We start from the raw sequence: 19,593 nt of genomic DNA on the forward strand, positions 1-19,593 counted from the left end.
AGTACAAGATAGCAGGTACTACCTACATTGGTTGCAGGAGAGCTGAGCAATATGGCATGATTTTCAAGGTGCCAAGATGTGGTTGGATTCACTCTTAAATCCCCTGTCTTAGCTTCTGATTCCTTTGCTTGAAATTAGCCTGCTTAGCTGTGAGAAATGGACTATTTCTTGCCACCTCAGTAAACAAATGATGTCACAGTCTCCCAGTGATTGCAGCCTTCCAGTGTGAGCCCGTGAGCCCTGAGGAAAGGAAGCCCTAAGGAAGGAAAAGAATACCTTCCACTAGCAGCTGTCAGACTGCTGTCACTCCCTATGGTGAGCCCCGAGGAAGCTCAGCATGTGGAAATACAGGATACTGGCCCCAGATAGCTGAGGTGCACATCAAAAGAATGATTTCTTTGAGCCCAGACTCTTGCATCTTTCCATACATAGAGAAGCGCTAAAGTCCTTAGCTTGGGCTATCTGGTTTTCTTTAATTTATGATAATCTTTTGATGTTCTGGCTACCTACCCTTTGTTGCAAAACTTCTATGTAACCTGGTTCCCCACCTTGCCTCCTAGGAGCAGTTCTTTCAGGCTTATATGAGTTGCTGTCTCCTGGGCCTGAAGTCTTAAAATTCCCACTGAATAAAACATAACTCATCTTTTAGGTTGTGAATATTTTTTTAAGTTGACAAACTTTTCTGGAGATTGTAGGATATGATAGAAGGAAAGCTGGATGGTGACTGCTGCTAATCAGCTGTGTGTTCTTCCATAAGAGAGTTCCCAGTCTATACTTCGACTTCTCCTTCTGCAAAATTGGGGAGAGGTTGGAATGAGAGCATTTTGAGTCCCTTTGTCATATGGCATTCTATATATCCAGGCTTTAATTCTGTTGAAGTGTAAATGATTTTTACACTTTAGAGAACCCACATTATGCATTGTCAGCCACTTTCTTCAGAAGAGGACCGTCTCAGAGATGTCTCTGAGCGTGAATTAGGATGGGAAGTGAGTGCCTGAGAACCAGGTAACTGAGAGATATGGAAATGGGTGCCAAGGCTAAGGAAGATGCAATAGCCTGAGACAAACTTTCTATGCTTTACATTGGCATCTTATAGGGAAGAATAAAAATTCTGGAGTTCTAGAATCTGTAAAGTGAGGGCAGAGATACCATGATAAGCTGTTACAGCAAGATGAGTTTTTCCACAGCAAACTTATGGGCGCTAGGCTATCTTCAGTCTTCCTGGTTGGCTTAGTGGTAAAAGATTCTGCCTACCAATGCAGGAGAGGTGAGACAGGGGTTCAATCCCTGGGTCAGGAAGATCCCCTAGAGGAGGACATGGCAACCCACTCCAGTATTCATGCCTGGAAAATCTCATGGACAGAGGAGCCTGGTGGGCTACAGACCACGGGGTCACAAAGAGGCAGACACGACTAAGCACGCATACATGTAGGCTATCCTCAGCCTCGCTCTAGCATGAGACCCACTCAAGTATGGATGGGGGAAAATAGTAGAGACGGATCCCAGGGGAAGAGCTTGAAACACGGAGGAGTCAAAATTCACTCTTCTGGGCTAGATCTGTTTCTTTGGCCACTTTTGTTATCGTAATCACATATAGTGGCCTGGCTCAGAGAATCCCGTCCCTCTGCCTGACCATTAAGCTAAAGTGCCTTTGTTCAGAACCCTGTCCACCTGGAGACGGTAGGAAGGAAGAAATTAACACATTCCCCTTCCTGAGGCTTGCCATTTTAGGAGATACATGCAAGATTAAATGACCTTTTTCACTTTGTTTTCTCACCTCTCCCTATCTCTGATCCATAAAAGAACCTGGCATCTGGACCCCCAAAAGATGGTTATTTTGAGACGTTAGTCTGCCATCTTCACAATCAGCCAGTTTTCTGAATAAGGTTGGATTCCTTGCCTCAACACCTTATCCCTGCGATTCACTGGCCTCTTGTGCAGTGAGCACAGTGGGCTTGGACATGGTAACAAGCTGACGATATGCCCTGCTTTCACCAAAACTGCGGAGGCTCAGCCACTGGACACACCTAATAACTGAAGGAAAAGTCTTTCTTAAAGGGCAATGGTTTCCTCTTCCATCGCTCTTGAGACATCCATCTAGAAAGATGCGGCTCTCCTTCTGTTCCCCTCCAAATTCCTTTCCCAGCAGGAGTGATTGCTTCAGGGGCAGCCAGTCTGACTGAGACTTAAAGCAGCCAGATCCTGAGCTGAGTCATCAAGAGATGCCTTTTTTTGGAATGATTACTGCTCTGCTGATGGCATTTGGTCAACTGCTGAGCTTTTCTAGAGCTGCCCTGCCTAAGGATATCCTTTCCCTAGGAACTCTAGTTCTGCAGGGTGTTAATCTGCTTTCAGTGAAAAAGTTCTGTGGTCAAATACTTTTGGGAAATGGTGGGTTAAAGAATGTTGACAAGGTTTCTTAGTAATTGGACCTTATAGATCCATTAACATGCTGATATGCCATAAGATTTTCCGTTAGGAGAATGAGGTATGCAGTGATTTCCAAACTTATGAGAATGGTAAGCCTATTTTCTTTCCTGGCATGTCTACTAAGACACCTGGATAAACATAAGACTTTATAAAGTAGGAGAACACTTTGGCAGTGGTTCTCAAACTTTGCTGCCCAATGTAATTAACTGGGGATTTAAAACATATGGATATCTGGCTCATACACTCAAATATTCTGGATTAATTGTGTAGGGATACAATTGGGGCCTCAGGTTTTAAAAAGTTCCCAGGTGATTCTGTTAGGCAGCGAAGTTGAGAATCATTACCCCAGATCCTCTTGTCTTATGCCATCTTCCAAACAGGCTTAGTCAGTAGAGCACTGACTTGGCTCACATCATTGTTTTGCCACCAAGTAGCTGCACAGCCCTCTCTGTAGCTATGTTTTTAAATTTATATGACCAAAAAAAAAAAAAACCAAAAAAACATAAAACCCACCCTGATGATCTTAGATCTCCTATAAGGAAGGGAAGTACTGATGGGGCTTCAGAAAAACCATGCTCTTCAAGAATATGCCTTTGCTATTTTACTTTATGGTACACAGCACGGGCTTCCCAGTTGGCTCAAGTGGTAAAAAATCTGCCCGTCAATGCAGGAGATTCAGGAGACATGGGTTTGATCCCTGGGGTGGGAAGATCCTTGGAGGAGGAAATGTCAACCCACTCCAGTATTCTTGCCTGGAAAATGGACAGAGGAGCCTGGTGGGTTATAGTCTTTAGGGTTGAAAAGAGTCCGACATGACTGATCATGCCCACATACACACACAGAACACAGCGGATCTAGCAGGACTAGAGCTCCTGAGAATGCTTCCCAAGGCACCATCTGTAGATCTAATTTTTGAAGATTAATTTATCAGAACCCCCTGCAGTGTCTGTTAGCAATGTAGATGCCTGTGCCCTCTGGCGTAGACACTGCATCAGAATTTATGGATGTGGAACAATAGTATTCATGTGTTAAATCAATTCCCTGCGTAATTCTTATGCCCGCTGAGTTTGAGAAGCAGTGCCCTGAAGCAGAGGCAGGGCACCATTAAGAGTGTGCTCAGTTTGCCTGGGGGAAGTCTGCTCAGGACCCGCTCACATCTTCCTTTGCAATTATCATCTTGACCCTTCCACTCTGAAGATTCTTTCTGTCAAATGGTGAACTATCAGAGTCACCAATTACAGCACGTCTTGGCCATGGGGGTGGGGGGAAAGCATGTGCTTACAAAACAGCCTCCTTTGGGGATCAGGTCCTCAGGCGGGTAAGAATCCGCCTGCAATGCAGGAGACCTGGGTTCAATCCCTGGGTCGGGAAGACCCCCTGGAGAAGGGAAAGGCACCCCACTCCAGTCTTCTGGCATGGAGAATCCCATGGATGACAGGAACCTGGAGGGCTACCATCCATGGGGTTGAAAAGAGCCGGACATGACTGAGCGACTGAGCACAAGCACATATTTGGCTAGGGTGTCACTGTGCAGAATGCCCCAGTTGAAGTTCTCAACTGAGATACAGAAAACCTTCAAAGAAATATATTTTTTTTTGGTGCAAGGTAGAAATGAGACAAGGCATCAGCTCCATCAGACCCTGGTGGCAAGATGTAGGATGGGGCTTTGGGAGTTTGAAATTAAAGAGAAAACTTCAAATTATTAGTCATTTTGGTGGGAAGATAAACTGTCTTTCCCTGGAGACTTACCCTGGGGACCAATTATGGCATGATGCTAGGGTGGCAAGTACAAAAAGCACCACCAGAAAGGTCTAGTGCGGGATCAGAAGCTCAGGGAGAGAGGCCAATCCCCAGGCCCTGATATCCTGGGCCAAGTCTGAAAAAAATCCTGGTGACTCTAACATCAGGGATGCATTGTTTTGTCAAGGGTGAGAGGAATTCCATGAAGTTAGAATAAGACATAGTGGTTCTGGAAGCAACCCCCCATGAACCAAGTTGCTGGGACTATGGACTCACGCTGCATTTTTGTCTATTTAAAGAGGACGAAGACAAAATAATTGAAGTCTAGAGAAGAAAAGTGACTTGCCCTGGGTCATACATCTAATGTGAGTGAGCTAGAACTCAGGTCTCCTCTAGATCAGCCGGTCATTGACAGAGGAAACACTAAACAAAGAAAGAAGACGCTAGTGAAGTGGAAATCAGGTAAGGATGGTTCATGCCTCTGCTCGTGCTTCAAAATCTAATTTCCAGTCCTTGTTATTATGTCTAATGGGTCAGCTTAGTTTTGACTTGGCTGCTGGTACATCAGGTAAGCAAACATGACTGAAATCCTCCTTTACAGCCCTATTCTAGAACTCTATTAAGAGCCCTCAAATCCATTAATCCAGATTCCTCTGGCAGTGCTTGGGCAACACCAGGCTGCAGAAATAGTTCTTCTTTCAAATTTGGATGCTGTTTATTATTATCAAGGGCTTCCCCGGTGGCTCAGCTGGTAAAGAATCCGCCTGCAACGTGGGAGACCTGGGTTTGACCCCTGGGTTGGGAAGATCCCCTGTAGAAGCGTAAGGCTACCCACTCCAGTATTCTGGCCTGGAGAATTCCGTGGACTGCATAGTCCATGGGGTTGCAAGGAGTCAGAGACGCCTGAGCGACTTTCACTCACCTGTTATCACTGCTGCTTTTATTAGGGACTGTGAGAACAACCAACGGTGCTTATGGAGCTTTGCGAGGTGCTAAAAGGAGCTTATGTCTGCTCTTTGGAGTCAAAGGTTAATGCAAGTACTTGCAAAAATCAAAGAAAACAAACAGAAAACCCTGGGTAAGCCAGCGAACTCTAACTAGGATAACAGCTATTTGTTAAAGATGCATGTTGTCAGGCTGAAAATAGAAATATTCCTATAAGCACAGCTCACTGCTGATTGCTAATGGATTTTTTGTTGTTATTTATGCTTTTTTTTGTTCATAGAATATAAATTGCCCTTCCTTAAAATGTTCATTTAAAATTTTAAATAGCCACCATATATATGTACAGCACTTCTGCATCTATTTTAATCTTTGCATTAGTATTATCTCATAAGCAGGGCGGATATAATGATCCCCTTTTGGCAGAAGAGGAAATTGAGGTTCAGAGAGGTTAAGTGCCTTGTGGAAGATCAAACAGATAATTGGGGACAGAGTTGCACATACAAAAGCTGACTTGTAGGGGTGGGGAAGGAGAGGAAGGGATGAATTGAGAGAGTAGCACTGAAACATGTACATTATCATATATAATAAAGTAGATAGCTAGTGGGAAGTCGCTGTGTAACACAGAGAGCTTAATCAGGTGCTCTGTGACAACCTAGAGGGGTGGATGGGGTGAGGGGTGGAAGGGAGGTTCTAGAGGGAGGGAACAAATGCTTACTTAAGGCTGATTCACCTTGCTGTATGGCAGAAACCAACACAACATTGTAAAGCAATTATCCTCCAATTAAAAATAAATAAAAGCTGACTTGTAGAGGGGATATTTGTATACATACAGCTGATTCATTTTGCTGTACAGCAGAAACTAACAACATTGTAAAGCGACTATACTCCAATCAAAATTAATTAAAAAAAAGAGTGGACGTAAGTTAGAGAATCACTTGGTCTTCATTCTTAGTATAAGGGAAGCAGCCATTACTTTTTAAAATTTAAGTTAAAAAATTGTTTTTTACAATGTTGTGTTGATTTCTCCTCCTTAAAAATCTAGGAACAGATCTACCATGTGACCCAGCAATCCCACTCCTGGGCATATTCCCTGAGAAAACAAAACAGAAATATGCTGCCAGTATTCATGGCAGCACTTTACAAGAGCTAGGGCATGCGAACAACCTAGATGTCCATGGACCGATGAAAGGACAGAGAGTTGTGGTACATATTACAGTGGAAGCATTCATGACTTTTTATCCTATATGGTTGCGAGCTCTGTATTTGTTCATTTCCACATTAGGCTGCCAAGTTTGCTGATGTCCAGAGCTTTACCTATCAGACACTCAGCTTAAATCTCTTCCTTGAAAATGGCTTGAACGTCTCTTCAGGGATCCCCTTATGGGGCGCTGGGGTCTCCGCCTTCACAGGCAAACCGCTGAGTTGGATGCCTGGCAGGAATTCCACGGTAGTGACGGAATTCCTCTTGACAGTGTTCGCTGACCACCCCCACTGGGGGCTTCCGCTCTTCGCGGTCTTTCTGGGTTTCTACCTGCTCACTCTGCTGGGGAACTGTGGAATGATCCTCCTGATCCGCCAGGATCACCGGCTGCACACCCCCATGTACTTCTTCCTCGGCCACCTCGCCCTCGTGGACATCTGCTACTCGTCCACCGTCGTCCCCCAGGTGCTGGGGGTCCTGCTGGAACGTGGCGTCGTCCTCTCCAGGGCGCGCTGTGCCGCCCAGTTCTTCCTCTTCACCTTCTTCGCGTCCATGGACTGCTACCTCCTGGCGATCATGGCCTACGACCGCTGCGTGGCCGTGTGCCGCCCCCTGCTCTACGTCGCCATCGTGACCGAGAAGGCCCGCTGGGTTTTGGTCGTTGGGGCGTACGCGGCAGGCTTCTCCAGCGCCTTGATTCGAACAGTCACCGCCTTCACGCTCTCCTTTTGCGGGAACAACCAGATCGACTTTATTTTCTGTGACCTTCCCCCTCTGTTAAAGCTCTCCTGTGGGGACAGCTACACCCAGGAGGTGGTGATCATTGTGTTTGCCGTTTTAGTTATGCCCGCTTGTATCCTGATCATCTTGGTTTCCTACGCGTTCATCGTCCTGGCCATTGTGCAGATGCGCTCTTCCGGGGGCCGCGCCAAGACCTTCTCCACCTGCGCCTCCCACCTCGCTGCTGTGGCTCTCTTCTTTGGGACCCTCATCTTCATGTACCTGCGGGACAACTCGGGCCAGTCCTCGGAGGCGGACAGGGTGGTGTCGGTGCTCTACACGGTGGTGAGCCCGATGCTGAACCCTCTCATTTACAGCCTGCGGAACAAGGAGGTCAAGGAGGCGGTCCTGAAATCCCTGAGCCGACCAAAGGTTTCTGGAAGGTCCTAGATGGACCTTCATCAGATATGTCACTCCTTAGTTGCTCCACCTTTTCTGTCTTTCCTCAAGTGTCACCTACTTGGGAAGATTTTCCCAGATAACCTTATTAAAATTGCACCTAACATTCCATCTCCATTTTCTGATTTACTGTGTCATGTAATACTCGTCAGGGCTTTCCGGGTGGGTCAGTGGTAAAAAATGTCTGCCTGTGATGTTGTAAGAGGTGCAGGAGATGCTGGCTCAGTCCCGCGGTCAGGAAGATCCCCTGGAGGAGGGCAGGGTGTTGTCCCACTCCAGTATGTGTGCCTGGAGAGCCCCATGGACAGAGGGGCCTGGTGGGCTACAGTCCATAGCTCCAAAAGAGTCGAGAAGAATAGGACATGACTGAAGTGGCCAAGTACACACGCACAGAATACTTGTCAGGATCTGATGCTCTGTGTTATGCATATTTGATATTGTCTGGTCCTCACGACTAGAAAGGAAGCCACGTGAGAGGAAGCACTTCTATCTGTGAGATTCATTTCTGTATGCCCCCGGGGCTTAGCAAAGCACCTACCACGCAAAAGGCTCTCAATAAATATTTGTTGAACGTATGAATTAATCCCAGGTTCCAGTGTCGACCTTTAAGTTCCAACTTCTTCTGTTCCTGAGTGTTTTTATCTGCCAAGTGGGTTTACCTAACGTAAAGGACCATAATTTTGAGGATTCAATGCACGAATGGGTAAGAACCATGCCAATCTTATTCCCTAGCATCCGTTGACTGTAATGCATTGCCCGGCACAGCTGATGAATGAAACGAATTAAACCCTATCTACCGACACAGCTATGTTTTGATCCAAAGGGATTTCCAAACCCCATCATTTATGTTTTCACTGTTTCCCCTCTTATTGTTTCTGTGGGTTTTGAATGATAATAATATGAATATTAGTGATGATAATGATGGATAGATAGCAACAATCAAGATTTACTAGGCTTTATCACCTTCCAGGAATTGTGATGTTTGCTCCAGGAATTATTTGATTTAATTCTTTCCACAACACTGTGAAGCATATTTTGTTATTATTCCTGCTTACTGGTGTGGGAGGCACCTGGGAACTTAGAGTTGAGTAATTGTGCCAAAGTCAGCAAGCAAAGGCTAGAGTGAGGTTCCCTCGCACCCCACCCAAAACCTGAGCTCTTCACAGTCTCCTACTACGATCTACTTCCCACCCTATATAATTACTCAGTCTGGAATTTATTGTTATTGCAATTTTCTTTTTCCTTTTACCTGGTGAAGAAAAGATAAAAGGCCAGTCAGTAGAGGTACAAGGCAGTCAGCAACGTTTATTTTATAGCCCTGATGTGTTGGTACTGTGTAATGTGGAAGTGTGTGTCAGTGTGGTGTGTGTGTGTGTGTGTGTGTGTGTGTGTATGCATGCAGTTGTGTATGAGAAAATGAAGTGCACAGATTAAACAGATGGTGACTTCTGAACTCTAGGACCTTTCATTTTAAGGACATATAACAAAAATTTTAGAAAAGAGTTGAGTGGATATGTTTAAGAAAAGATACTGGGATAAAATTACAGCTGTGGCCAGGAGATTTGGATTCACACAGCAGCCTTTGCTGGTGTTTTTGTGCAAATCACTTCACTTGGGGTGAAGCAACTCCATGGAGGGCATCTTGGTCATTTTTCAAATATTAGCTGCCATGTGATGTTCCTGACCCATAAACTTCTGTCATAGGTGCTAAGAGGCATTTTGTATTGTAGAAAGAGCTCAGAATTTGGTACCAAAGTGTCTAGGCTGTCACTTCTTAGTCCTTATGGCTTCAGGTCCGTTAAGGCCTATCAGCCTGCTTTCTCAGCTGTGAAATAAGGCTTATTGAGCATTTACTGTAGGCCAGGTTTTATGTGATGGCACCCCACTCCAGTACTCTTCCCTGGAGAATCCCGTGGATGGAGGAGCCTGGTGGGCTGCAGTCCATGGGGGCCCGAAGAGTCGGACACGACTGAGGGACTTGACTTTCACTTTCCACTTTCATGCATTGGAGAAGGAAATGGCACCCCACTCCAGTGTTCTTGCCTGGAGAATTCCAGGGATGGGGGAGCCTGGTGGGATGCTGTCTATGGGGTTGCACAGAGTCGGACACGACTGAAGCAACTTAGCAGCAGCAGTAGCAGGTTTTATGTGCAGCTCATTTGTCCTCACAACTTGGTGCATGTAGAGGATGGGAAGGTGCTGGCTGGCATTCATAAGCATAAACATTAATTCATAAACAGCGTTTTCATGGTGATTGTCCCAGACCCCACAGTCCACATGTACTGATGGGTGGAGGGACCCACAGCTGATCAGTGGACATCTTCATTTCAGAACCGTCTGAAACTATATTTCCTGGGCCAGGATTAGCTTTGGATCCAGACACCTTCTGAGGTAAAGAGTTCACTAGTAATTTTTAAACTAGCCCTCAAACTGGCATACACTTAAATGCACACTTAAGCTAACAGTAGACTCTAGGCTAAAAGCTTTACATGAATCATTTATTTTAGCCCTCCCAACAAATTTAATGGAAAGTAATTATTACTGACTTCATGTCCAAAAGAAAGAAATTAAGACCCAAAGAGGTTGTGTAACTTGCCCAAGTATCAAGAAACTGACAGACCAGGGAAGGTGATCTCAGGTGTCCAAAGTATGTCCTCTTAAATGATACCCAGCCTTCTGTATTTTTCCATCTTTTTCTTCCAGGCCCCAGTACTCAGTTGCAATTTGCTTCAGAGGTGTCTGAATTTCAGTTGCTTTCTTGGTCTCAGTGTTTGGTAGGTCTGGGCTGGTGTGGATGCGTCTAATGGACTGACATAGATATGAAGTTCGTGGAACTCATGTTTGCCCTCTTGTAGGGCGGTGATGTGAATTGGGGAATTTGCATCTCCCTCAGAAAGAGCAGGATTGGCTCAGATGAACTGTTGACTTCGGAAGGCCTTCTAGAGCACCTTTGGAATCAAAGCTTCCTCCAGTAAGTAGTTCATTAGCGTGGGGTCTCTGAACTATCTTCCTGATGGCTCAGTCACTGAAGAATCTGCCTGCAATTCAGGAGACCTGGGTTCGACCCCAGGGTAGGGAAGATCCCCCAGAGAGGGGAATGATGACACACTTCAGTGTTCTTGCCTGGAGAATTGCATGGACAGAGGAGCCTGGGGGGTACAGTGGGTGGGGTCACAAAGAGTCAGACACGCCTGAACGACTAACACTTTCACTTTCACGAGGGCTCCAAACAGTCGCCAAACTTGTCTCCATGTCTTCTTTTCCAATCCTTAGAGATCGTCTAAGAATTCAAGATTCCTTTCCAAACACGGATCATTGCTGTTTCCTACCATTTAATAGCATTAAAAATGTAATCTATTATTTTCTTGTATTTATCATCTATCTATCTCCATCATCATCATCTATTCATTATCCATTTATCATCTATCTATTATATCAGTCTCTCTATACCTATTTTCTATATCTATCTACCTATTCATCTATCATTTCATCAGATATGACTCAAAGGATGTACCTGAAATCCCTTCTGATTTACAAAATCTTTTTAAAAACAGCTTCACTGAGGCAGAATTGACAAGCAATAAATTGCATAGTAAGTGTACAGTTTGGTAAGTTTTGACGTGTGAATACACCTGGGGAAGTGTCACCAGAATGAAGATAATGGACACATAATCACTCCTCAAATTTCTTTTGTCCATTCTACTCTCTTGAATGTGCCCCTTCCCACCACCCACCCCTTCATAAACCCAGGCAACCACTCATCTGCTTTTTTCACTCTCCATTAGCTAGAATGTCTTAGAATTTATGTAAGTTTTATATAAGTGGAATGTCTGACTTTTCCCACTGGCATGCTTATTTTCAGATGCATTAGTGTTGTTGTAAGTGTCAGTAGTTCATCCCTTATGATCGCTCTTCCACTGCATGAATGCGCCGTGGTTAGTTTATTCCTTCACCTATTCATCAGCATTTTGGTTGTTCCTGGTTTTCAGCTTTTTAAAAAAAAGCTGCTGTGAACATTCCTGAAACGTCCGTATATACATGCACACTTTCGTTTCTCTCGGGTAACGATCTAGGGCAAGCATCGTCGGATCACATGGGAGGCACATGACCAGCGTTTCAAGAAACTGCCACACTGTTTTCTCCAGTGGCTGCATCACTTCCCATTTCCACATCTTCCACATCCTCATCAGCACTTGCTGTGGCCATCCTTTTCAATGTTAGTCTTCTAATGGGTTTATATGGTACTTCACTGTGATTTTAGTTTGCATTTCACTGTGATTTTAGTTTGCATTTCTCTGCATCTCAATTACATTGATGTTGAATTTTTAAATGTGGTCACTTGCCTTTAGTAAGTCTTTGGTGAAGAGTCTGTTCAAATCTTTTGCCTATTTTAAGTGGGCTTTCTGTTTTCTTATAATTAATATGTGAGAGCTCTTTATACTTCTAGATACAAGTCCTTTATCAGATATATGATTTGCAAATATCGTCTCCCATTTTCTACATTGTTGCTTGTGTTATTCTTAACAGTGTCCTTCAGAGAGTAAATGCTTTTCATTTTGATGAAGTCCCACTTATCAATTTTGTCATTTGGTATCATATTTAAGAAATATTTGCCTGTCTCCATGGTCACAAGATTTCCTCCTTTGTCTTCTGGAATTTACAGTTTAGGTTTTATGTTTCTGTATAGGACCCATTTTTTTTTCAGGTTTTATTTATTTATTTTTATTTTATTTTTAAACTTTACAAATTGTATTAGTTTTGCCAAATATAAAAATTAATCCGCCACAGGTATACATGTGTTCCCCATCCTGAACCCTCCTCCCTCCTCCCTCCCCATACCATCCCTCTGGGTCGTCCCAGTGCACCAGCCCCAAGCATCCAGTATCGTGCATTGAACCTGGACTGGCAACTCGTTTCTTATATGATGTTTTACATGTTTCAATGTCATTCTCCCAAATCTTCCCACCCTCTCCCTCTGCAACAGAGTCCATAAGACTGTTCCACACATCAGTGTCTCTTTTGCTGTCTCATACACCGGGTTATTGTTAGCATCTTTCTAAATTCCATATATATGCATTAGTATACTGTATTGGTGTTTTTCTTTCTGGCTTACTTCACTCTGTATAATAGGCTCCAGTTTCATCCACCTCATTAGAACTGATTCAAATGTATTCTTTTTAATGGCTGAGTAATACTCCATTGTGTATATGTACCACTGCTTTCTTATCCATTCATCTGCTGATGGGCATCTAGGTTGCTTCCATGTGCTGGCTATTATAAACAGTGCTGCGATGAACATTGGGGTAGACGTGTCTCTTTCCCTTCTGGTTTCCTCAGTGTGTATGCCCAGCAGTGGGATTGCTGGATCATAAGGCAGTTCTATTTCCAGTTTTTTAAGGAATCTCCACACTGTTCTCCATAGTGGCTGTACTAGTTTGCATTCCCACCAACAGTGTAAGAGGGTTCCCTTTTCTCCACACCCTCTCCAGCATTTATTGCCTGTAGACTTTTGGATCGCAGCCATTCTGACTGGTGTGAAATGGTACCTCATAGTGGTTTTGATTTGCATTTCTCTGATAATGAGTGATGTTGAGCATCTTTTCATGTGTAGGACCCATTTTGAGTTGAGTTTTGTATATGAAACAAGGTTTACTTTGAAATGGACACTTCTACATATGGACGCTCAGATGTTCCAGCGTCATTTGTTGAAAAGACTGTCTTTTCTCCACTGAATTCCCTCTGCGCCTTTGTCAAGAATCAGTTGTCCATGACTGTGGGCCTGTTTTTGGACTCTTCTGTCCCAGTGATGTATGTGTATGCTTTTACTCCAATACCACACTGTCTTGAATACTAATGTCAAAAATGAGGCAGTGCTCGTCCTTCAACTTCATCCATTTTCATAATCATTTTAAGTATTTTAGGCCTTCTGAATTTCCATATAATTTTTAAAATCCAATTTTTCAACTTATGCAAAGATGTCTATTGCAATTTGATTGAGATTTCATTAAATCTGATTGATCAATTTGCGGACAATTGACATAATACCAGTACTGATTCTTCTGACCCACGAGACTGATGCATCTCCTTTTATTTTAGCCTTCCTTAATTTCTGTGTTTTGTACTTTCCAGTGTATAGGGTTTTCAATTCATCTGTCAGATTTATCCTTAAGTATTCCATTATTTTTGATGCAGTTGTAATGGTATTGATTTTTAAATTTCAGTTTCAACTGTTCCATGCTTGTGGAAATACTATTGATTTTTTTATATTGCTCTGGCAACACTGCTAAACTTACTTATTAAATCTAGTAATTTTTTTTTTGCAGATTCCAGTGAATTTTCTACTTAGAAAATCATATAAATAATAGTTTTTCCCTTTCTAATTTAAGTGACTTTCTTTCTCTTGCCTGACTGTGTTGGCTGGAGCCTTTGATACAATGTTTCTCTGTTTTTTTTATTCCAAATTTGGTACCATAAGTTCTCCTTTGCATTGTTTTCTGAGCCTGTGGCATATTATTTTATTTTATATATTTTTGTTATGTTTATTTCTTTAATTTCTCTAGTTTTATTGAGATCTAACTGACATATGGTATATGTTTAAAGTGTACACAATAATGATTTGATTATATATATATATATGTATTGAAATGATTACTACAATTAATTTACATCCACCACCTCAGTTCAGTTCAGTTCAGTCGCTCAGAGTTGTGTCTGACTCTGCGACCCCGTGGACTGCAGCACGCCAGGCCTCCCTGTCCATCACCAACTCCCAGAGTTTACCCAAACTTATGTGCGTTGAGTCGGTGATGCCATCCAACCATCTCATCCTCTGTCGTCCCCTTCTCCTCCCGCCTTCAATCTTTCCCAGCATCAGTATCTTTTCCAATGAGGCAGCTCTTCCCATCAGGTGGCCAAAGTATTGGAGTTTCAGCTTCAACATCAGTCCTTCCAATGAACACTCAGGACTGATTTCATTTAGGGTGGACTGGTTGGATCTCCTTGTTGTCCAAGGGACTCTCAAGGTCTTCTGCAACACCACAGTTCAAAAGCATCAATTCTTCAGTGCTCAGCTTTCTTTATAGCCCAACTCTCACATCCATATTGGAGAAGGCAATGGCACCCCACTCCAGTACTCTTGCCTGGAAAATCCCATGGACGGAGGAGCCTGGCAGGCTACAGTCCATGGGGTCGCAAAGAGACGGACACGACTGAGCGAGTTCACTTTCACTTTTAGTCTCTCACCTTCTATTATGCAGATTTTCACAAATGACTTTTACCAGCTTAAGGGAGTTCCCTTTGATTCCTAGTTTGTTGAGAGATTCCCCCCCACCCCCAAAATCAAGGATGAATAATGGATTTTGCCCACAATCAATTTCTGCATCCATTAGCATCATCACACAGTTTTATTTTTTGTTTATTAATATGGTGAGCTACGTTGATTGCTTTTGAAATGTTAAACAATTCTTGTGTTTCTAAGAGAAACTGTACTTGATCACAGTGAGAAATCCTTTGATTATCAAAGAAAGTAGAAGATGTTCCTGAATATTCTTGGCTCATTAAAAAGGTCACCAAGGGTATTGTCTAAAGTCATAGGCCAGTTTTAAAAGGGATTTGGAGTTCTGAGTCATCTAAATTCCTCTATTAAAAAGAGACTACAGAGAGAAACATAAGCCATGGAAGGAAGACAGAGGCAAATGAGAAATCTGAGATGTTTCCATCTTCTGAGAAATATGTTCTGAAGGGGGCATTCCCAATCTGAATTCAACCCTGAGGATGTAGATGTGGTGGGGAGATGGCTAAGGATGAGAGCAGCATGGACTGAAGAGGGCAGATGAGGATGTGTGGTTTCAGGAGTGATGGTGGCCCCTGTGGTATTTGAAACAGTTGATCCCCCCTTTCTTTGGAAGAGCTCTCACTTCCTTCCTCCATCTTCCAGACTCTGTTCTGTCTCCTGCCTCCGGGGCTGCCGTCCTCAGCCTCCTTTGCTGGCTCCTTATTTCTGAATATCAGAGTCATCCAGGACTTAGCCATAGGTCTTCCTCTCCCTCTGAGGCCACTCCTTGGGTAATTTCATCCCATCTCATGGCTTTAAGTGCTTGAGGTATTTAAATAAAATGCAGATTCTTTGCTATGATCTCCATGATTCAACCAGGTTAGGTACCTAACTACCCCCAGGACTATATCTGTGTACCCTCCCTTTCCCTCTAGTCCAATGCACTTACTATTCCTTCAGGATGTCAGACATGTCCTTATATCAGGATCTTTATTTATTTATTAAAGGATCTGCTCTTCTTTTTTCTTGGAATATTATTGCCCAGATTGACTCACAGCTTACTCCTTAAGTTTATTCAGGTCTCAGCTCAAACACCTAAGACAAGCCTTCCTCCACCCCTGAACTTTCCTCCCTAAAACAGCTATTCCAACTTGTGACACTGTCTGTCACCTGACCCCACTTCACTTCTTATCAGAGGCTTGCTTGCTCCCTCATAGCATAGCCAAGATTTATTTATATGTTCATTTCTGTCTCATGCATTATAAACTGAGAACTGGGAAAGCAATGGTGCTGTCTTATTTTGACTCTCACTAAATACTAAAATTATTTGTTAAGTGAATAAATGTATGAACATTTACTGACACTTTATACAGTAGGTTTTACAAATTATTCTTACTCAATATATGGATTTTTTCCTACACATTTCTGAGGCATTTATGTTACCTACATTTAGATGGCAGAGGTTTTTATTAATTTATTCATAGAACCACAAGTCAGCTTTTCTCAAGTAAGACTAACACAAAAGAAAAATTGTGGCATAAAAGTCAGTTTATCTGTGCTTTGAACAAAATCTGTATACTTTCCAAATCTAATGACATGAATTATTGCTTAAATATTGTCTTTGTTTATCAAATCTTAAAAATCATTTAAATTTTTTGTCAGTTTCTCTCTTTAGTTTGTGAGTGTATTAAGGGTATAGGCTGTGCATTATTCATTCTTTTAGTCCCAGGGCCAGACTCAGAGCCTGGTGAAGAGAAGGTTTATAATAGATGTTTGTTGAAAATGACAAATAGAGGAATGATTCAGGGAAATACAAGAATTTAGGTACAGATTTATGCCTTTCTTCTGAAAACCTGTCAAGGTTTTCATAAAAGTTTGTGATTCCTTATTTCCTTAATCAACTGTCTTTTGTGTCCCAAACTCAATCTTCATTTAATCTCTCAGGCAAGCTTCCAACCTGCATTCAAGTTTATTTCTAGCCAACTCAGCTTCCCCATTACTCACTGCAGATGAGTGATATCTTAGAAGGGATATAGCCTCCTCTGGGCCTGTAAGACAGAAGTAATAGAGGTCCAGGGCAGGCCCATGGGGATGAGGCCCAATTCAAACCAAATGATGGAGGTCTGACCATCATGGTACTTATTCCATCAAACATGGGCTCAGTGAAACCAGAATAAAGAGACAAAGTTATAGCTCTGCCTAGTTGATGTTTATGCAGCTGAGAAGATTCTGGTACCATGGTATCCATGATGACTTAATAGGCAAGACAGCTTATCTTCCTTAATATAAAAAAAGCACTTTTTGTTCCTAAAATGATGGCTACAGTAAAATGTTAAAGTGAAATAGTGTGTGTGTGTGTGTGTGTGTGTGGCGGGGCTGTGGTGTGTGTGTACCCAGTCACGTCCAACTCTTTGTGGCCCCACACTGTCTTGCCAGGTTCTCTGTCCACGGGATTTTCCAGGCAAGAATAGTGGAGTAGGTCTCCATTTCCTACTCCAGGGGATCTTCCTGATCCTGAGATCGAACCCACGTCTCTTACGTCTTCTGAAAGGGCAGGCGAGTTCTTTACCACCAATGCCACTGGGGAAACCCCAAAACGATGTAAGGTATGATATTAACCACTCTATCCCATGAAACGAAACCATCATTTTGGTTACATGCTGCTGTATAACAACCCTCAAAAGTAAGGGACTTAAAATAATAATAGTCATTTTCTTGTTATCCCTCAGAGTTCTCAGAGTTGATGACGCAGCCAGGCAGTTTTCCCTCAGGTACCTGCCACCAGAGCTGAGGCTGGGATCAGCTGGAGTCTCACTCCGTCACGTGGCGGGTGCCTGGCAGGAGACTCAGAGGCTTGTTGGCTGGAACACCCGGGACACCGTGTGCATCTCTCTCTGACTCTCTGTGGTCTCTCCAGCAGGGCGACCTCAGAGTAGAGGGACTTCTTCCATGCTAATTTAGGCCCCGGAGTGCATTCTGAGACAGTGCTACAGGAAAATGTACAAGGTTTTCTAAGAGCACACAGCACCACTCTGGGATCCTCTGTTGGTCAAAGCCAGCCCCACAGTCCTCCAGGTTCAGGGGAGGGGCCTCAGACTCCACCTCTTGATGAGGAAGTGGCAAGTCCTTCAAGAGCATGTGGGACGGAAATGTTGTTGCGTCCATTCTTGGAAAACATAACCTGCCACGGCTGCTGTTAATGTTTTGCTGACTCTCCTCCTTGGCTACAAGGTGTTTTTAAGATGGATGAATGAAGGACATATCCGTTAGGCAGTAGGCATCTAAATTCACAAAATCCTGGAGCTGGAGTGCAACTTAGGCATTTTTGGAATACAAGGGAACTGAGGTTCCTTCACTGGAGTCTGGGTTAATAGATCCCTCTGGGTTCGGAGGGAAAGCCATTGAAGATGGTTTGCAGCCTTTTCTCAGCCTTGGAGAAGTCTGAGCTTTGACACGCCATCAAATCCCTCTTGCAACTAACTCAAGAATTGTAAAGGTATGTATTGGATCCAAGACACATGAAAGCCCTGCTGAAATGGCTTTGAGGTGACAAGGGCACTTACATCTATTTAAATTGGTCAGGGCGGAATCTGTGATCGATGAGTAACCTTATTTGATGAGATGCAGCCATGTGCTAGAAAATGGGGCCTAGTTGCACACCCCTGAGGGTCTTTATGTGATAAACAACTAAATAAAGTTTCCTTGACTTCCAGCTCTTTCTCACGATGGTGCATACCCACTGCCTTCTCTCTCATGATCGTCATTCCAAGTGTGGAGTGACTGAGATCTTTAGAAGGCAGGTCTGGACACCACGAGATCTCTGCCTGGCTGTCACTGAGTGTCGTTTGGCTGTCCTGTGTCCTTCTTGATGTTTGCATAAAGCTTAACTCTTTGTGCATCCTGTGAGTTTGATTGGCAACCTGAACCCAAGACCACCGCAGGTGATCAAGCAGAGAAGGCATTGCCGCGTCTGACAACGTGAATTTTGGAAGATCCCTCCAGGCACCCTCAGTTGGAAGCAACTGCGATCAGTGGCCTCAGTTTGGAGATGAGAAACTGGGTTCGAGAAGGCGAGCTGACCTGCCTAAAGTCTCACAGCTGCTTGTGGACAGAGTCAAGACTAGAACTCAAGTCTCCTGTATACACGCTTTCTGGTTTTGCATTGGCATGCACGCCCCAAAACGTGTTTTGCACAGTGCTGGCCCCATGTATTGCTCTGTATTGAACCGTGTTCTGTATGACTGAGTTTAGTTTGGAAAAATGCTGCGTACCTAGCCCCCTGGAGATTTATACTATACTAAAGGCTCTGAGAAAACATCTAGTTCAGAAATTTTGCTCCATTTAGCTCAAAGATGCCCCAAATTATTTGAACATGGGACTCTTCATTTTTACAACTATTAAACATCTGTATGAATAGCAAATTTGGTGAAACAAGCTATGAGGAAAGCTGGCACTGAGAAAGCTACACTGAATAAAGGGATTAATGACAACTGTCCTCAAAGATGCAACAACCAGATTGTAGGTACTCCATGTGCTTGTTATTAAAAAATCACAAATTGGTTTTAAAATTTATAAATAGTTTGTACCAAAGTTAGTAGTAACGCAGACTATAATCAAGATATGTAGAGCTCTTCTGAGTTACCACGGGGGTTAGGGGTCTTGTTTAGAAAAATCAGTGCTGTGTGGAGAAGTCCCAAGCCCTCAGAGTTTGGAATAGGAGACAGATTTCTGAAAGCTCATCAAAAGTTAAACCATCACATCTATGCCACAGATACTGAGCAGAATCATCCATTCTGCAATGGGGACAAAGGAATTCAGATGCTCA

General features: G+C 43.4%; 1 protein-coding gene across 1 annotated transcript; it reads left to right on the forward strand.

The window, feature by feature from the left end:
• The first annotated feature begins 6,541 nt into the window (after positions 1-6,541).
• On the forward strand, positions 6,542-7,486 carry LOC104986902 (olfactory receptor 9Q2). Its single transcript, XM_010837616.1, has one exon. It carries the CDS (start codon positions 6,542-6,544, stop codon positions 7,484-7,486), a length of 945 nt encoding a protein of 314 aa, XP_010835918.1.
• Positions 7,487-19,593: the final 12,107 nt, after the last annotated feature.

The sequence above is a fragment of the Bison bison genome, unplaced genomic scaffold (assembly GCF_000754665.1).
Source record: "Bison bison bison isolate TAMUID 2011002044 unplaced genomic scaffold, Bison_UMD1.0 scf7180017845868, whole genome shotgun sequence".
NCBI lineage: Eukaryota > Metazoa > Chordata > Mammalia > Artiodactyla > Bovidae > Bison > Bison bison.

What these genes read in the sequence shown, in the direction of transcription:
- LOC104986902 (XM_010837616.1), top strand. Translation starts at nt 6,542, where the DNA reads ATGCCTGGCAGGAATTCCACGGTAGTGACGGAATTCCTCTTGACAGTG.